Source organism: Scyliorhinus torazame, chromosome 17 (genome assembly GCF_047496885.1).
Source record: "Scyliorhinus torazame isolate Kashiwa2021f chromosome 17, sScyTor2.1, whole genome shotgun sequence".
In the NCBI taxonomy this organism is placed as follows: domain Eukaryota; kingdom Metazoa; phylum Chordata; class Chondrichthyes; order Carcharhiniformes; family Scyliorhinidae; genus Scyliorhinus; species Scyliorhinus torazame.
This window is the reverse complement of record NC_092723.1, coordinates 155,242,503-155,259,839: the sequence shown is the minus strand read 5'-3', so window position 1 is coordinate 155,259,839 and position 17,337 is coordinate 155,242,503. Positions and strand designations below refer to the sequence as shown.

Below are 17,337 nucleotides of genomic sequence, written 5' to 3'. Positions count from 1 at the left end.
CACGTGATAACACCGTCAATGACACTTTCCACACTTTGCAGAGGATCAAGAGTAGACTGATAGGGCAGTAATTGGCCAGGTAGGATTTTGCCCTGTTGAACAGGACATTCCTGGACAATTTTCCACATTGCCGAGTAGATGCCAGTGTTGTATCAGTACTGAAAAAGCTAGTTTAGGGGCATGGCTTGTTTATGGGACAGGTCTTCAGTACGACTACCATGATATTGTCAGGGACCATAGCCGTTGCAGTATCCAGTGCCTTCAGCCGTTCCTTGATATCACTTGGAGTGAATCAAATTAGCTGAAGACAGGCATCTGTGATGCTGGGGTCCTCAGCAAGAGGCCAAGATTGATCATCCACTTCTGGCTGAAGATGATTGCTGAATGCTTCAGTCTTGTCTTTTGCACTGATCTGCTGTGCTTGTCCATCATTGAGGATGAGGATATTTGTGGTGCCTCCTCCTTCGGTTATTTGTTAATTGTCCACCATCATTCACGATTGGATGTGGTAGGACTGCAGAGCTTTGATTTGATTCATTTGTTGTTGGGTTGCTTAGCTCTTATCACATGCAGTTTCCACTCTTTGGCATGCAAGTAGTCCTTTGTAGTAGTTTATCAGGTTGACATTGCATTTTTAGGTAAGCCTGCTGTTACTCCAGACATGCTCTCCTGTACTCTTCATTGAATCAGAGTTGATCCCTTGCCTCAATATACATGGTAGAGTGAGAGTTTACATGGATTGTGGTTAAATACAACTTTGCTGATGCTGGGATTTGAACCCCAGAGCATTAGCCTGGGTCTATTGGTTCAGTAGCATTGCTGCTATGCCGCCAATCCTGTAACTCCAATGATGAAGCTACCTCATTTTTTCGATTCTGAATGCAGGATGTCCAGGTTGATGTGAAAGATAAAATTGGGGAAACGGCTCGCTCCCTGGCACTGATGTATGGGTACATGAAGATAGCTAGTCTCATCGACCTGCACACAGCCCCGGTGTCCAAATCTGTCCGTAGGGACACAGGTAAGTTGTGGTGTCAACGTACAAGGCTGCTCCCTCTTCATGTACATTCGAGGTTTGTTTCCATATGTAAAAGCCATCACACTGCAATCATCAGCAAGACTGCGGTAGGTTCTGGATAACCTGCAATAGGCTCCTGCCTAAGACGTTCTCACACACATTCCCAGGAAATTCCAGTGTGGGAATGGAGGCAGAAAAACTGTAGGGAGGAGATCATAACATGATTGAATTTCATATTCAGTTTGAAGGAGAGAAGAGTGGGTCTCAGACTAGTGCAGGGGTTCCCAAACAGGGGTTCACGGACCCCAAGGTACCTGTGAAGGGTCCCCAGGGGATCGACGAAGCTGCGGCTGGCATGTAACTGGTGACTAGTCAGTCTATCTGCATACAGTGCATCGCAAGGCCTTGCTCTGATTGGTCCATTTGATTTATTCCATCTCGCTGATCCTGGGCAGAACATTCCGCAGCCAACAATGAGGCCGAGGTGAGGCAGGAGATGAATCAGTCAGACGCTGGGTGGCGGTGGCGAGGAAAGGCTACATATGGCCACAGACAGTGGCTGCAGGGCTTCGGGAATGGAAGTGATGGGGTTCAGGCCTCGGGGAAAAGGACTTGTGAGTTTCGAGTCTTGGGAAAGGAACTGGTAGGATAAAGGCCACAGGAAAGCATTGAGGAGATTCAGGCCTCGGAAAAGGAGCTGGTGGGGCTTGAGCCTTGGGAGAGGAGCTGTACGGTTTGGGCCTCAGGAAAGGAGTGCGGGACGGTTCTGGCCTCAGAAAAGTGGAGGGGGGATCTGGCCATAGGAAAGAAGTGAGGTGGGGGCTTTGGGATATGTGAGTATTTAGTATGCGCGTGGCTGCGAGGGGGAGTGCGTGTGGCTGCGAGGGGGAGTGCGCGGGGGTGTGCGCGTGGCTGCGAGGTGATACGAGACGGAGACGCATGCGCGCGAATGTGAGACGGAGACACGTGCGTGCGTATGTGAGAAAGAGAGGGATGCGTGTGTTCGTTATTAGAATCAGCTTTCCGTCATCATTCCACTCATTAAAAATAACCAAGGGGCAGCATGGTGGTGCAACTGGTTAACACGGTTGCCTCATGGCGCCGAGTTCCCAGGTTCGATTCCGGCTCTGGGTCACTGTCCGTGTGGCATTTGCACATTCTCCTCGTGTTTGTGTGGGTTTCGCCCCCACATCCCAAAAGATGTGCAGGCCATGCTATAAATTGCCCCTTAATTGGAAAAAATGAATTGGGTACTCTAAATTTATTTAGTTTTTAAATAAAAAAAAACAAGGATAAGACTCAGGTATTTTAAATCAGAGAATGTTTTAATTATTACCAGCATAGATATAGCTTGAGAAGATTTGATTACATTTGATTTCTGTGTTCCCATCTATTTTGTGGCAAAACAAAAGGGGCACCAGCATTATGAGAATGCTTGGGGTTCCCTGATGCTTTTGGTAGGTCTTTAGAGGTTCTGCAGCTCAAAGTTTGGGAAACCCTGGACTAGTGTTTAAAACCTAAATAAGGACAGTTATGAAGATATGAAGACCGTGCTGGCTGAAGTGAATTGGGAAATTAGGTTAGGGGATATGTTAGTGGCAATTCAGTTGTAGATATTTAAGAAGATAGTTCATAACACTTATCAAAGATACATTCCAGTGAGAAAGGCAGACTTTTGGGGAAGAGCGCACCATCCAAGGCTAAGGACGTAAAGATAGTATAAAATTGAATGAAATAGCATACAATTCTGTGAAGATTAACGGCAAGTCACAAGATTGGGCAGAATATAAAAACAGCAAAGAATTTAAACATAATGAGGAGGGTAAAATTAAAATATGAAAGAAAACTAACTGGAAATATAAAAACAGTTTGTAAGATATTTAAATAGGAAAAGAAGAACTAATAATAAGAGCTTCTACAGATATTTAAATAGGAAAAGAAGAATTTATGTGAGCATTGTTCCTCGAGAGAGTGAGTTTCGGGAATTAATAATGGAAAATAAGGACATGTGGACGATTTGAAGTGATAGGTATTTTTTGTCTTTCTTCACTGCAGAATACACAAATAACAATCCAGAAATAATCATAAATTAAGAGGTGAAAGGGAATGTGGATCTGAAATCACCAGGAAAAGGGTACTGAGAAAATGATTGGAACTAAAAGCTGACAAGTCCTCAGGTCCCGATGGATTTAATCCTTGGGTCTTAAAAGAAGTGGCTGCTGAAATAGTTTTAATTTTACAAAATTCTCTAAGTTCTGGAAAGGTCCTGTCAGTTTGGAAAATAGTGAATGTAGCTTCTTTATTTTTTAAAATAATATTTATTGTCATAAGTAGGCTTACGCTAACACTGCAATGGTTATTATGAAAAGCCCCGAGTAGCCACATTCCAGCGCCTGTTTGGGTACACAGAGGGAGAATTCAGAATGTCCAAATTACCTAACAGCACGTCTTTCGGGACTTGTAGGAGGAAACCGTAGCACCCGGAGGAAACCCATGCAGACTCCGCACAGACAGTGACCCAAGCAGGGAATCGAACCTGGGACCCTGGCGTTGAGAAGCTACAGTGCTAACCACTGTGCTACATTGCGACCATGATTAAAGAAAGGAGGGAGACAGAAAGTAGGAAACTACAGGTCTTTTAGCCTAACATCTGTCAGAGGGAAAATGCTGGAAACTATTATTAAGGAGGTTAAAGCAGGGTACTTAGAAAATCATAATGCAATCAGACAGAGTCAACATGGTTTTGTGAAAGGGAAATTGATGAATTTGTTAGCGTTTTTTGAGGAAGTAACAATGCATAAAGGGGAACCTGTAGATGTGGTGTACTTGGATTTCCAGAAGACATTTGACAAGGTGCTAAGGTTACGAAACCAAATAAGAGCTTCTGGTGTAGGGAGTAATATATTAGCACAAATGGAGATTTTACGGCTAACGGGAAATACAGAGTAGGCATAAATGGGTCATTTTCGGGTTGTCAAGATGAATTGATTAGAGTGCCACAGAGATGAGTGATGGGGCCGCAACTATTTATAATCTATGCCAATGTCTTGGATGAAGGGATCAAATGCATGGTTGCTAAGATAGGTAAGAAAGTAAATTGTGAAGAGCATATAAGTAGTCCGCAAAGGATTAAGTAAATGGCCGAAAACTTGGCAGATGTAGTATAATGTGGGACAATGTAAAACGTACATCGAAACATACATAAAAAATAGAATAAGGAGGTGGCCATTCAGCCCTTCGGGCCTGCTCCATCATTCATTCTGATCATGTCTGATTATCAAGTTCAGTACCCTGATCCTGCCCCCCCCCCCCCCCATCCCTTGGTCCCGTTAGCCCCAAAAGCTATATCTAATTCCTTCTTGAAATTACACAACGTTTTGGCTTCAACTGCTTTCTGTGGTAGTGATTCCACAGATTTAGCACTCTCTGGGTGAAGAAATTTCTCCTCACCTCAGTCCTAAAGGGTTCACCCCTTATCCTCAAACTATGACCCCTAGTTCTGGACTCCCTCACCATCGAGAACATTCTTTCTGAATCTACCCTGTCTAATCCTGTTAGAATTTTATACATTTCTATGAGATCCCCTTTCACTCTTCTAAACTACAATGAATATAATTCTAATTGACTTAGTCTCTCCTCATATGACAGCCCCGCCATCCCTGGATTTAGCCTGGTAAACATTCGCTGCACTTCCTCCATAGCAAGGACATCCTTCCTCAGATAAGGACACAAAAACTGCACACAATACTCCAGGTGTGGTCTCACCAATGCCCTATACAAGTGCAGTGAACCATCCCTATTCCTATACTCAAATCCTCTCGCTATGAAGGCCAACATAACATTTGCCTTCTTTACAACCTACTGTACCTGTGCACTTACTTTCAGCGACTGATGCACAAGGACACCAAGGTCTCACTGAGTGTCCACCTCTCTAAATGTACACCCATTCAAATAATAATCTGCCCTCCTATTTTTGCTACAAAGCGGAAAGCCTCACATTTATCTACATTATACTGCATCTGCCATGCATATCCCCACTCACTCAGCCTGTCCAAATCCTGCTGAAGCATCTCTACATCCTCTTCACAGCTCACCCTCCCACCAAACTTTGTTTCATCTGAAAATTTGGAGATAATACATTTAGTTCCGTCGTCCAAATCATTAATATATAACATGAACAGTTTGGGTCCTAGCACAGATCCCTGCGGTATCCCACTAGTCACTGCCTGCAAATCGGAAAATGACCCATTTATTCCAACTCTTTGTTTCCTGTCTGCTTACCAGCGTTCTATCCATCTCAAGACATTACCCACAATCCCATGCACTTTGTTCACTTCGGCAAGAAGAATAGAAAATCAGCATATTATCTAAATTGATAGGGATTGCAGAACTCTTGAGGTACAGAAAGATCTGGGTGTCCTGGTACGTGAATCACAAAAAGTTAATATGCAAGTACAGCAAATGATTAGGAAGGCAAACTGAACATTGTCATGTACTGCAACGGAAATGGAATATAAAAGTAGGGATGTTTTGAACTTTGACAAAGGGTCACCTGGACTCGAAACATTAGCTTTTTTCTCTCCCTACAAATGCTGCCAGACCTGCTGAGATTTTCCAGCATTTTCTCTTGGTTTCAGATTCCAGCATCCGCAATAATTTGCTTCATCCGATGTTTTGCGAAGGCATTGGTGAGACCACATCTAGCGTACTGTGTATAGTTTTGGTCTCTTTATTTAAGAAAGAACATAATTGCATAAAAAGCAGTTTAGAGAAGTTTCACTTGACAGATTCCTGTGATAAAAGGGGTTATCTTTTTTTAAATTAATTTAGAGTACCCAATTATTTATTTTTCCAATTAAGGAGCAATTTAGCATGGCCAACCCTGCACATCTTTGGGCTGTGGGGGTGAAACCCATGCAGACATGGGGAGACCGTGCAAACTCCACACAGACAGGGATCGAACCCAGGTCCTCAGCACCGTAGGCAGCAGTGCTAACCACTGCACCACCATGCCACCCAGCTAGATGATTCATGACTATCAAGGGAGTCAGAGGATAGAGGCCAGAAAATGGAGTTGAGGCTGCAATCATATTAGTCATGATCTTATCAAATGGCGAAGAAGGCTCGAGGGACTGAATGTCCTACTCCTGCTCCTAATTTGAGGTAAGGAATGCTCTTGGGTCAGGAATGCTCCAGGGAGCACATCACTCAGTAACAATAAAACTGGAGGTGGAGGGCTGGTGGGGCATAGAGAGAAATCAGCAACACTGGGGAGTGGTTGCTGGATTAGTGGCATCCAATTGACACTGACACTAGAATTGGTGCAACTATGGCTCAAAGTCGATCAAGTAACAAGCAGGTCTGTTTATTTACTTTCGGAACCTGAGGGTGAGTGGGTACAAGCTGATGGATAGCAGTTCAGTCACTCTCCCAGTGAGTTTGCTGGGCAGCACAGTAAGAGGTTGCTGAGCAGAGCATGAAAGAACTTGTGTGAAGCTGCTTAATCTCTCTACAGGAATGGACGAAGACTTCAGCTCCTCCGATGAGTCCTTCTCGTTCCAACCACACCACCCACACACTCGCCACCCACATTCCCGGAGAAACAAGGGCCCCAGTATTCATGATGGGCCACAGGCACTAGCCCACATCACAGGTCGTGGAACGAAGGGATGGCCACAGCAGTATGGTATAACTTGTTTCATCACCTGTGTGGGGGAGAAAGACTGGATTGTGCAATGGGTGGGTTGTGGGATTGGGAGTGTGCTTTGTTTAACATCTCAGCAAAAGAATCAACTTAGATTTTGTGCTGAAGTCTCTGGAGTGAGACTGGAACTCATAGACTCCTGACTCAGAGGTGAGAGAGAAAGTGCTACCCACTGACCTTTGGCTGACCTAATTTGACCGGGAGGCATAGAGACAGAGAGTAAGATTCCCTGTGAACTTTGCGCGTGTTGGGAGACTAATAGATTGCCTTTTAAAGCATGGTTCTCAGACTGGGGTGGATGAAGAGTTTCCAGTGGGTCTGTGAAATAATGTGAAAGTACCATGCTCTCTGCCTGGGCCCCTGCTCTCTCCTCAGGCTGCAATCACCTTTGTACACTTGCTCGCTCCCTGTTCCCCTCTTGCTTTCTCTGTGCTCTGTTCTCCCCATGTTGCTGCCTTCTCTAAGTTTGTGCCAAGATAAACAGACCCTGCAGTGAGAAGCAGGCACATTCATCTCGCTGATATTTGTATGTAAATACTTGCTTTCTTAAAAGCATTATTAAAGCACTCTTTATGGACAACATTGGGGGATGCATGATTACTAATCCATTTGAAAAGGGTGAACTAAAATAATTGAGAACCACCATTTGAGAGAAGAGCCCTGTGTTTGTTAATGTCAGCCTACTTGTGACACCAATAAAGATTAATATTAATCAACCCACAGTTGGGGTCTTCAACTTCCCCCATCGTATTCTCACCGTTTCTTCTCTCTGCATTCTCATATTCACTGTCTTTTCAGAGTCTCTCCCACCACAAGGATACGTCACATTTAAAAACAGCCAGGAAGTAGATGAAGAAGATATCCGGAACCGTGATGTCACCTCCCCGATTAATGAACACGACGTAGAGAGCAACAGCAGCAGGGGTAGGTGCAACTGCTGCTGTCTCACCAAAACCAAGGGGCTGGCTGTTTCCTTGCAGCTGGTCATGTGTGCATGTGTGAACATGTGTGTGGGCAGAAGCATGAATGTATGTGCAAATGAGCATAAACGTGTGCAAGTGTGAGCATGAGTCATAAGTAAGTGAGCGTGTGAGTGAATATGTGCACGTTTGGAGCAAATATGATCGTGACTGTGTACATGCGTGTAAATGAGCATAAGCATGTGTGTGTGTGTGAGAAACAACTCTTCACTCGTACAGAGCTGTGTGCACCTCTCCTCCCAAAGGCTTAACGGTGTGCTTCAAGAGAACATGACTGTCAGCAACTTATTGTTTGGGCTACAAATCTTTCATTTTTAAAAATAAATTTAGAGTATCCAATTATTTTTTTTTTCCACTTCCGGGACAATTTAGCGTGGCCAATCCACCTAACCTGCACGTCTTTGAGTTGTGGGGGTGAAACCCACGCAGATACAGGGAGACTGTGCAAACTCCACACGGACAGTGACCCAGGGCCGGGATTCGAACCCGGGTCCTCAGTGCCGTAGGCAGCAGTGCTAACCACTCTGCCACGTGCCACCCTAGCTACAAATCTTTTATTGGGACTTCGCACTTGAACCATTAATCAGTTTTCCACCTCTCTTTTGCTCATGCTACTGCCTGTGTATTTCTAGTGAGTTTGTTTTGCTCTGTCTACATACTAAGTGACTCTGTATTTGGGCTAGATTTTCCTGTGGTTGGGTTGTATATGTTGGATGTCTCCCGCTGATGACGGTTTTTCTAATATTAAAATAGAGTGCTATAAATACTCAACAGGTCAGGCAGTATCTGTGGAGGGAGAACCAGAGTTAATATTTCACGTCTGTGGCCTTTACTGAACAGTCATTCATTGATCTGAAATATTAACTCTTGTTTCTCTCTCCATTGATGCATTTCTGTTAATACTTCAGATTTGCAGTATCTGCAGTATTTTGCTTTTGACAGTGTTCTTGGCAATGATTGACAGTTTTCCTCCACTATAGAGGAAAATCCATTCTGCATCACCAACACAGTGACCACTCGCAGGAGCAGCGGCAGTAGCAGCGAAGGGCTGGTGAAGGCATTCAGTGTTAGCCGTGAGGGATCTCTGGAAAGTAACGAGGTGAGAAAGATGCACAAAGGTGCTGGCCATTTATGGATTGAAAATACCCTTAAATCTGCATAAGTGAACCTGCTTAAATCCTGCCCACTGACAGCTCTTTGGAAACCCAATCAGGCTTTCTAGTTTTTCTATGAATGGACTGAGAGGTGTGCAGTTGGAAAAGTGATATGGCCAAAAGTATAGTTGTGATCTCTTATGCAAAATTATCTTCCGGAGTTACTAGGGCAAGTTGTTTGTCATGTAGGGCAATGGGACCTAGTTTCCGAGTGAAGGGCAGTGGGACCTGGTTTCCGAGTGAAGGGCAGTGGGACCTGGTTTCCGAGTGAAGGGCAGTGGGACCTGGTTTCCGAGTGAAGGGCAGTGGGACCTGGTTTCCGAGTGAAGGGCAGTGGGACCTGGTTTCCGAGTGAAGGGCAGTGGGACCTGGTTTCCGAGTGAAGGGCAGTGGGACCTGGTTTCCGAGTGAAGGGCAGTGGGACCTGGTTTCCGAGTGAAGGGCAGTGGGACTTGGTTTCCGAGTGAAGGGCAGTGGGACCTGGTTTCCGAGTGAAGGGCAGTGGGACCTGGTTTCCGAGTGAAGGGCAGTGGGACCTGGTTTCCGAGTGAAGGGCAGTGGGACCTGGTTTCCGAGTGAAGGGCAGTGGGACCTGGTTTCCGAGTGAAGGGCAGTGGGACCTGGTTTCCGAGTGAAGGGCAGAGCGACCTGGTTTCCGAGTGAAGGGCAGAGCGACCTGGTTTCCGAGTGAAGGGCAGAGCGACCTGGTTTCCGAGTGAAGGGCAGTGGGACCTGGTTTCCGAGTGAAGGGCAGTGGGATTTGGTTTCCGAGTGAAGGGCAGTGGGATTTGGTTTCCGAGTGAAGGGCAGTGGGACCTGGTTTCCGAGTGAAGGGCAGTGGGACCTGGTTTCCGAGTGAAGGGCAGTGGGACCTGGTTTCCGAGTGAAGGGCAGTGGGACCTGGTTTCCGAGTGAAGGGCAGTGGCACTTGGTTTCCGAGTGAAGGGCAGTGGGACCTGGTTTCCGAGTGAAGGGCAGTGGGACCTGGTTTCCGAGTGAAGAGCAGTGGGACCTGGTTTCCGAGTGAAGAGCAGTGGGACCTGGTTTCCGAGTGAAGGGCAGTGGGACCTGGTTTCCAAGTGAAGAGCAGTGGGACCTGGTTTCCGAGTGAAGAGCAGTGGGACCTGGTTTCCGAGTGAAGAGCAGTGGGACCTGGTTTCCGAGTGACGGGCATTGGGACCTGGTTTCCGTGTGAAGGGCATTGGGACCTGTTTTCCGTGTGAAGGGCAGTGGGACCTGGTTTCCGAGTGAAGGGCAGCAGGACCTGGTCTCAAGGCAAACATAGAACAGTATAGCACAGTACAGGCCCTTCGGCCCATGATGTTGTGCTGACCACTTATCCTAATCTAAGATCAAACCTGCACTCCTTCAATTTACTGCTGTCCATATGCCTGTCCAAGAGTCACTTATATGTCCCTAATGACTCTGACTCCACCACCTCCGCTGGCAGTGCGTTCCACGCACCCACTACTCTCTGTGTAAAGAACTGACCTCTGACATTCCCCTATATCTTCCTCCAATCACCTTGAAATTATGTCCCCTAGTGCTAGCCATTTCCGCCCTGGGGAAACGTCTCTGGCTATCCACTCTATCCAAGCCTCTCATCACCTTATAAAAGCAAATTAATGTGGATGCTGGAATCTGAAACGAAAGAGAAAATGCTGGAAAATCTCAACAGGTCTGGCAGCATCTGTAGGGAGAGAAAAGAGCTAATGTTTCGAGTCCGAGGACTCTTTGTCAAAGCTGGCAAAGACCAGCTTTATGCCTTCTTAACAGCCCTACCAACCTGGGTGGCAACTTTGAGGGCTGTATGTACGTGGACCCCAAGATCCCTCTGTTCATCCACACTTCCAAGAATCCTGCCTTTAACCCTGTATTCAGCATTCAAATTTGACCTTCCAAAATGAATCACTTCACATTTATCTAGGTTGAATAGTTTTTTAAAAAATTCATTCACTGGATATGGGCATCACTGTCTAGGCCAGAGCTTTTTGACCATCCCTAATTGCCCTTGAACTATGTGGCTTGCTGGGGCATCTCAGAGTCAACTACATTTCTGTGGATCTGGAGTCACATGTAAGCCAGACCAGGTAAGGATGGTAGATTTTGTTCCCTAAAGGAAATTAGTGAAACATGTTTTTTTCGACAATAAACAATAGTTTCATCGTCTTCGTTAGACCTTTAATTGAATTCAAATTTTACCATCTGCTGTGGTGTATTAGGATCCTGGACGGGAACCCGACTATTTGCAATTCATAAAACTGAGCAAATGTTCCAGCACCCCAGGAGTGATAACACTGACCAATAGGTATAATTTATGTTAAAACAAACTTTAATTTAAACACAGGATTAACCACATTAGCAACAAAGAAATAGCTTTACAGTTAACATTTACAACAATTCTAAAGTAAAAGAGAAAACCGTAACTTCCTAAACCTGTCATGAATAAAGTTAACAACCAAGTTTCTACTTGCTTTTCTCTGTGCAGAATCTTTGGAGAGAGAACCTTTCAAGACCAAACTGAAACACCTCTGTTCAGATGAGAGTTCCAGGACAACCTGGCTCCTCCCATTAACTGCATCATCTGTACCCAAAGCATAAGGCATTCTTTGATCTCTTCTCACAAGATGTCCCTTGACTTGTTTAGCCAGGACCAAGCACAATAACCCTCAAAGTATCTATACCCCAGGGTCCTTCAAATGTAAACAATGCTCCATTAGACAGCATGGTGGCACGGTGGATAGCACTGCTACCTCACGTTGCCGAGGTCCCAGGTTCAATCCCGGCTCTGGGTCACTATCCGTGTGGAGTTTGCATATTCTCCCTGTGTTTGCGTGGGTTTCACTCCCACAACCCAAAGAGGTGCAGGGTAGGTGGATTGGCCATACTAAATTGCCCCTTAATTGGAAAAAATGAAGTGTGGTCGAACCAGGATTAAGAATTAAGAAAGAACAATATTCAATTAGCTAGCTATCTGTAAGGGCAGCGCGGTGGTGCAGTGGTTAGCACTGCTGCCTATGGTGCTGAAGACATGGGTTCGATCCCAGCTCCAAGTCACTGTGTGGAATTTTTGTTTTATAAATTTAGAGTACCCAATTGTTTTTTTTTCCCAATTAAGGGGCAATTTAGTATGACCAATCCACCTAACCTGCACATCTTTGGGTGTGAGGGTGAAACCCACGCAGACATGGGGAGAATGTGCAAACTCCATATGGACAGTGACCCAGAGCCGGTATTCAAACCCAGGTCCTCAGCTCCGCAGTCCCAGTGCTATCCACTGCGCCACATGCCGCCATGTGTGGAGTTTACACATTCCGTGTCTGCATGGGTTTCACCCACAACCCAAAGATGTGCAGGTTAGGTGGATTGGCCACACTAAATTGCCTCATAATTAGAAAAATAAATAATAATTGAGTACCCTAAATTTATTTTTAAAAAGCTAGCTATCTGTAAACAAGTAAATGGTTCTCAAGATCTATTAACAGAACATTTAACTGCAAATCAATGATTACCATCACAGGTGGTATTTGAACCGTCGTCCCCAGAGCATTAGTCTGGGTCACTAAATTACTAGTCCAGTGACAATACCACTACATCATCACCTTCTAATTTGTGCCTTACACATGGTGGACGGGCTTTGGGGAGTCGGGAGAAGTTACTCACTGCAGTATTCCTGGCCTGTGACTGGCACTGTAGCCACATTATTTATATGGCTGGTCCAATTGAGTTTCTGGTCAACAGTAACCCCAAGAAGTTGATGGTGGGGGATTCAGTGACGGGTGTGGGATATGATTTCTGAGTATTGTGTTAATGGCTGCACTGCCTGTATTCTCTAAATCACATCCACTTGTTCTTTGAAGGATTCAGATCAATCCAGTAAATGCAGTAGCAGAAAGCAGTTGAGGATTCGCAGAGGCCATGGCAGGAGCATGGAGGGTGCGCTTTCAGGAGACAATGACATTCGCACGATTGCCAGTCCACAACTACAGATTCCAAATAAGGAGCTGGTGAAATACCAAGGACCAAAGGTACAGTTTAGTCCTAAGCACAGTAATTAGGTTGTGTAGGCGGGGTTATCTTTCAATAGCTCCCTCTTTGCGGTCAGAAATATCCTATAATCTCAACCTGATACTCTGCATATTCTATAATTATCTCATAGCAACGTAAACTCACATCAGTTTAGAATGATTCACATAATCACCCCAGTTAGCACCTCAAAATTTGTTTATTGTCAAGTGTGAAAAAGATCACAGGTAACATTTCTATCATGGAATACTGTGTCATAGACATTGGGATACTGTGACTCTCTGCCACAGACACTGGGATACTGTGACTCTCACACCGACACTGGGATACTGTGACTCTCACACAGACACTGGGGTACTGTGACTTTCTGTCACAGACACTGGGGTACTGTGACTTTCTGTCACAGACACTGGGATACTGTGACTCTCACACAGACACTGGGATACTGTGACTCTCACACAGACACTGGGATACTGTGACTCTCACACAGACACTGGGATACTGTGACTCTCACACAGACACTGGGATACTGTGACTCTCACACAGACACTGGGATACTGTGACTCTCACACAGACACTGGGATACTGTGACTCTCACACAGACACTGGGATACTGTGACTCTCACACAGACACTGGGATACTGTGACTCTCACACAGACACTGGGATACTGTGACTCTCACACAGACACTGGGATACTGTGACTCTCACACAGACACTGGGATACTGTGACTCTCACACAGACACTGGGATACTGTGACTCTCTGCCACAGACACTGGGATACTGTGACTCTCTGCCACAGACACTGGGATACTGTGACTCTCACACCGACACTGGGATACTGTGACTCTCACACAGACACTGGGATACTGTGGCTCTCACACAGACACTGGGATACTGTGACTCTCACACAGACACTGGGATACTGTGACTCTCACACAGACACTGGGATACTGTGACTCTCACACAGACACTGGGATACTGTGACTCTCACACAGACACTGGGATACTGTGACTCTCACACAGACACTGGGATACTGTGACTCTCACACAGACACTGGGATACTGTGACTCTCACACAGACACTGGGATACTGTGACTCTCACACAGACACTGGGATACTGTGACTCTCACACAGACACTGGGATACTGTGACTCTCTGTTACACACTGGGATACTGTGACTCTCACGCCGACACTGGGATACTGTGACTCTCTGTCACAGACACTGGAATACTGTGACTCTCTGTTACACACTGGGATACTGTGACTCTCACGCTGACACTTGGATACTGTGACTCTCACACCGACACTGGGATACTGTGACTCGCTGTCACAGACACTGGGATACTGTGACTCCCTGTCACAGACACTGGGCTGCTATGACTTAGACACAAACACTGGGATGCTGTGACTTACACACAGACACTGGGATACTGTGACTCTTACACAGACACTGGGATACTGTGACTCCCTGCCACAGACACTGGGATACTGTGACTCCCTGCCACAGACACTGGGATCCTGTTAGTCTCTCCCACAGACACTGGGATCCTGTTAGTCTCTCCCTCAGACACTGGGATCCTGTTAGTCTCTCCCTCAGACGCTGGGATCTTGTTAGTCTCTCCCACAGACACTGGATTCCTGTTAGTCTCTCCCACGGACACTGGGATCCTGTTAGTCTCTCCCACGGACACTGGGTTCCTGTTAGTCTCTCCCATGGACACTGGGATCCTGTTAGCCTCTCCCATGGACACTGGGATCCTGTTAGCCTCTCCCACAGACACTGGGATCCTGTTAGTCTCTCCCACAGACACGGGGATCCTGTTAGTCTCTCCCACAGACACTGGGATCCTGTTAGTGTCTCCCTCAGACTGGGATCCTGTTAGTCTCTCCCATAGACACTGGGATCCTGTTAGTCTCTCCCATAGACACTGGGATCTTGTTAGTCTCTCCCACAGACACTGGGATCCTGTTAGTCTCTCCCACAAACACTAGGATCCTGTTAGTCTCTTCCACAGACACTGGTATCCTGTTAGTCTCCCTCACAGATACTGGGATCCTGTTAGTCTCCCTCACAGATACTGGGATCCTGTTAGTCTCCCTCACAGATACTGGGCTTCTATTACTGTCTTGCATAGTTACTGTTAAGGCAGAGATGTTTAAAGCACCAATATAGTCGGCCATACTTCTGGAGGATCAGTACTGAGCTATTTCCTCCATCCTTTCTGTGGAATGGGCTCATGTAGTTGGCTGATCTGCTCCTGCACTTCTGTCCTTTATGTTGCATCGTTTCCATCCCTCCGTGGTATTGTGGAGTTTTGTTAACATTCTCTCTGGTTACAGGACTTGCCGCAGTTTCTGGAGCAGATCGGCTGCTTGAAGTATCTGCACATCCTTGAGGAGCAGGATGTGGATTTGCGAATATTCCTCACTCTGACAGAAACTGATCTGAAAGAAGTAGGCATTACGTGAGTAGGTGCTACATGAACAGGTAGAACAAAGGTGTAGGGCACATGGTACTGCTGTGTTGTTACTGGGCGAGTGAGGAATTCAGAGAATGTTTTCGAGATAGTTTCTTAGAACAGCACATTCTGGAGCCAATCAGCGAGCCGGCTGTAGTGGACCTGGTATTGTGCAACAAAATAGAATGAATTGTTAACTTCATAGTGAATGCACCCTTAGGGAGAGAAGAGTCCATCAAAGACTAGTATTTTAAACTTAAAATAGAGCAATTATGAGGGCATGAAAGTGCGGCGAATGAAAGTGAACTGAGGTTAAGCTATATGTCAGTAAAGAGGCTGTGGCTGATATTTAAAGGGCTATTTCACAATACACAGAATAGATACATCCCAATGAGAAAGAATAATTCCAATGGGAAGACTCATCACCCATGGTTAACAAATAAAGTATCAAACTAAAAGTAAAAGAACAAGATGGGTGCTAGGACAGAAGATTGGACAGAGTATAAAGAACAGCAAAAATGACAAAAAGATTAATAAGGAAGAAAAAATTAGAGTACGAAAGAAAGATAGAAAAATAAAGACGGTTAGTAAAAGCTTATATAGATATTAAATTTTTTTTTTAAAGTTAACAAAGTGCAGCATTAGCCCTATAGAAAATCCATCTGGGGAAATTGATAATGGAAAATAGGGAGATAGCGGATTAGTTGAACGGGTATTTTATGTCATCATTATTAACATCCCAGAAATTTTGAGCAGCACGGTGACACAGTGATTAGCATCGCTGCCTCACAGTGCCAGGGACTCGGGTTCGATTCCTACCCTAGGTGACAGTCTCTATGGAATTTGCATATTCTCCCCGTGTCTGTGTGGATTTCCTCCGGGCGCTCCAGTTTCCTCCCAATGTCCAAAGGTGTGACGCTGAGGTAGATTGGCCAGGCTAACATTGCCCCTCAATGTCCAAAAGGTTAGGTGGGGTCACTGGGTTATGGGGATAGGGCGTGGGCATAGGTAGGGTGCTCTTTCGGAGGGTCAGTGCAGACTTGATGGGCCAAATGGCTTCCTTCTGCACTGTAGGCATTCTATAATTTCATGATAAATAGCTGTAAATCAGGAAATGGAAGGGAGGGAGGAATACAGAAAAATCACAATCACCAGGGAAGTGGTCTCAAAATAATGGCTAGTGAGATAGTTGATGGATTGGTTTTAATTTTCCAAAATTCCCTAAATTCATGGACGGTTCCATTAGATTGGAAAATAGCAAATGTAACTTCTTTATTCAAAAAGGGAAGGATACAGAACATAGGAAACTACAGGCCATTTAGATTAACATCTGTCATAGGGAAAATCTTAAAAGCTATAATTAGATGTTACAGCCGGTCACTTAGAAAAACTCAAGGCAATCAGGCAGAGTCAACATGGTTTTGTGAAAGGGAAACACACTTAACCAATTTATTGGAGTTCTTTGAAGGTGTCACATGTGGTGTGGATAAAGAAGAACCTGCGAATGTACTGTACTTAGATTTCCAGAAGACATTTGATAAGGTGCCACATCAAAGGTTACTGCAGAAAATAAAAGCTCATGGTGTAGGGCATAAATTATTGGCATTGATAGAAAATTGGCTAGCTCACAGGAAACAGAATGTTTGCATAAATGGGTTTCTTTCTAGTTGGCAGGATGTAATGAGGCCTTGGGGATGGGGCCTCAACTTTGTACAATCTACATAAATGACTTGGATGAAGGGACTAAAGGTATTGTTGCAAAGTTTGCTGATGACGCAAAGATAGGTAGGAAAGTATATTGTGAAGAGGACATAAGGAGGCTACAAAAGGATATAGATTGGCTAAATAAGTGGGAAACGATCTAGCAAATGGAGTACAATGTGGGCAAATGTGAAATGGTCAATTTTAGCAGGAATAATTTTTAAAAACTTATTATCTAAACGGGGAGAGATTCAGTGGGATCTGGGCGCATGGGTCTTTGTGCATGAGTC

General features: G+C 45.2%; 1 protein-coding gene across 1 annotated transcript in view; it reads left to right on the top strand.

The window, feature by feature from the left end:
* The window catches only part of anks3 (ankyrin repeat and sterile alpha motif domain containing 3), a 53,808-nt gene that overhangs the window by 14,536 nt on the left and 21,935 nt on the right, over positions 1-17,337 (top strand). The window contains 6 exon segments of the mRNA XM_072481327.1: positions 886-1,021; positions 6,534-6,704; positions 7,521-7,646; positions 8,683-8,801; positions 12,717-12,884; positions 15,228-15,352. Coding sequence (XP_072337428.1) covers positions 886-1,021; positions 6,534-6,704; positions 7,521-7,646; positions 8,683-8,801; positions 12,717-12,884; positions 15,228-15,352 — 845 coding nt within the window.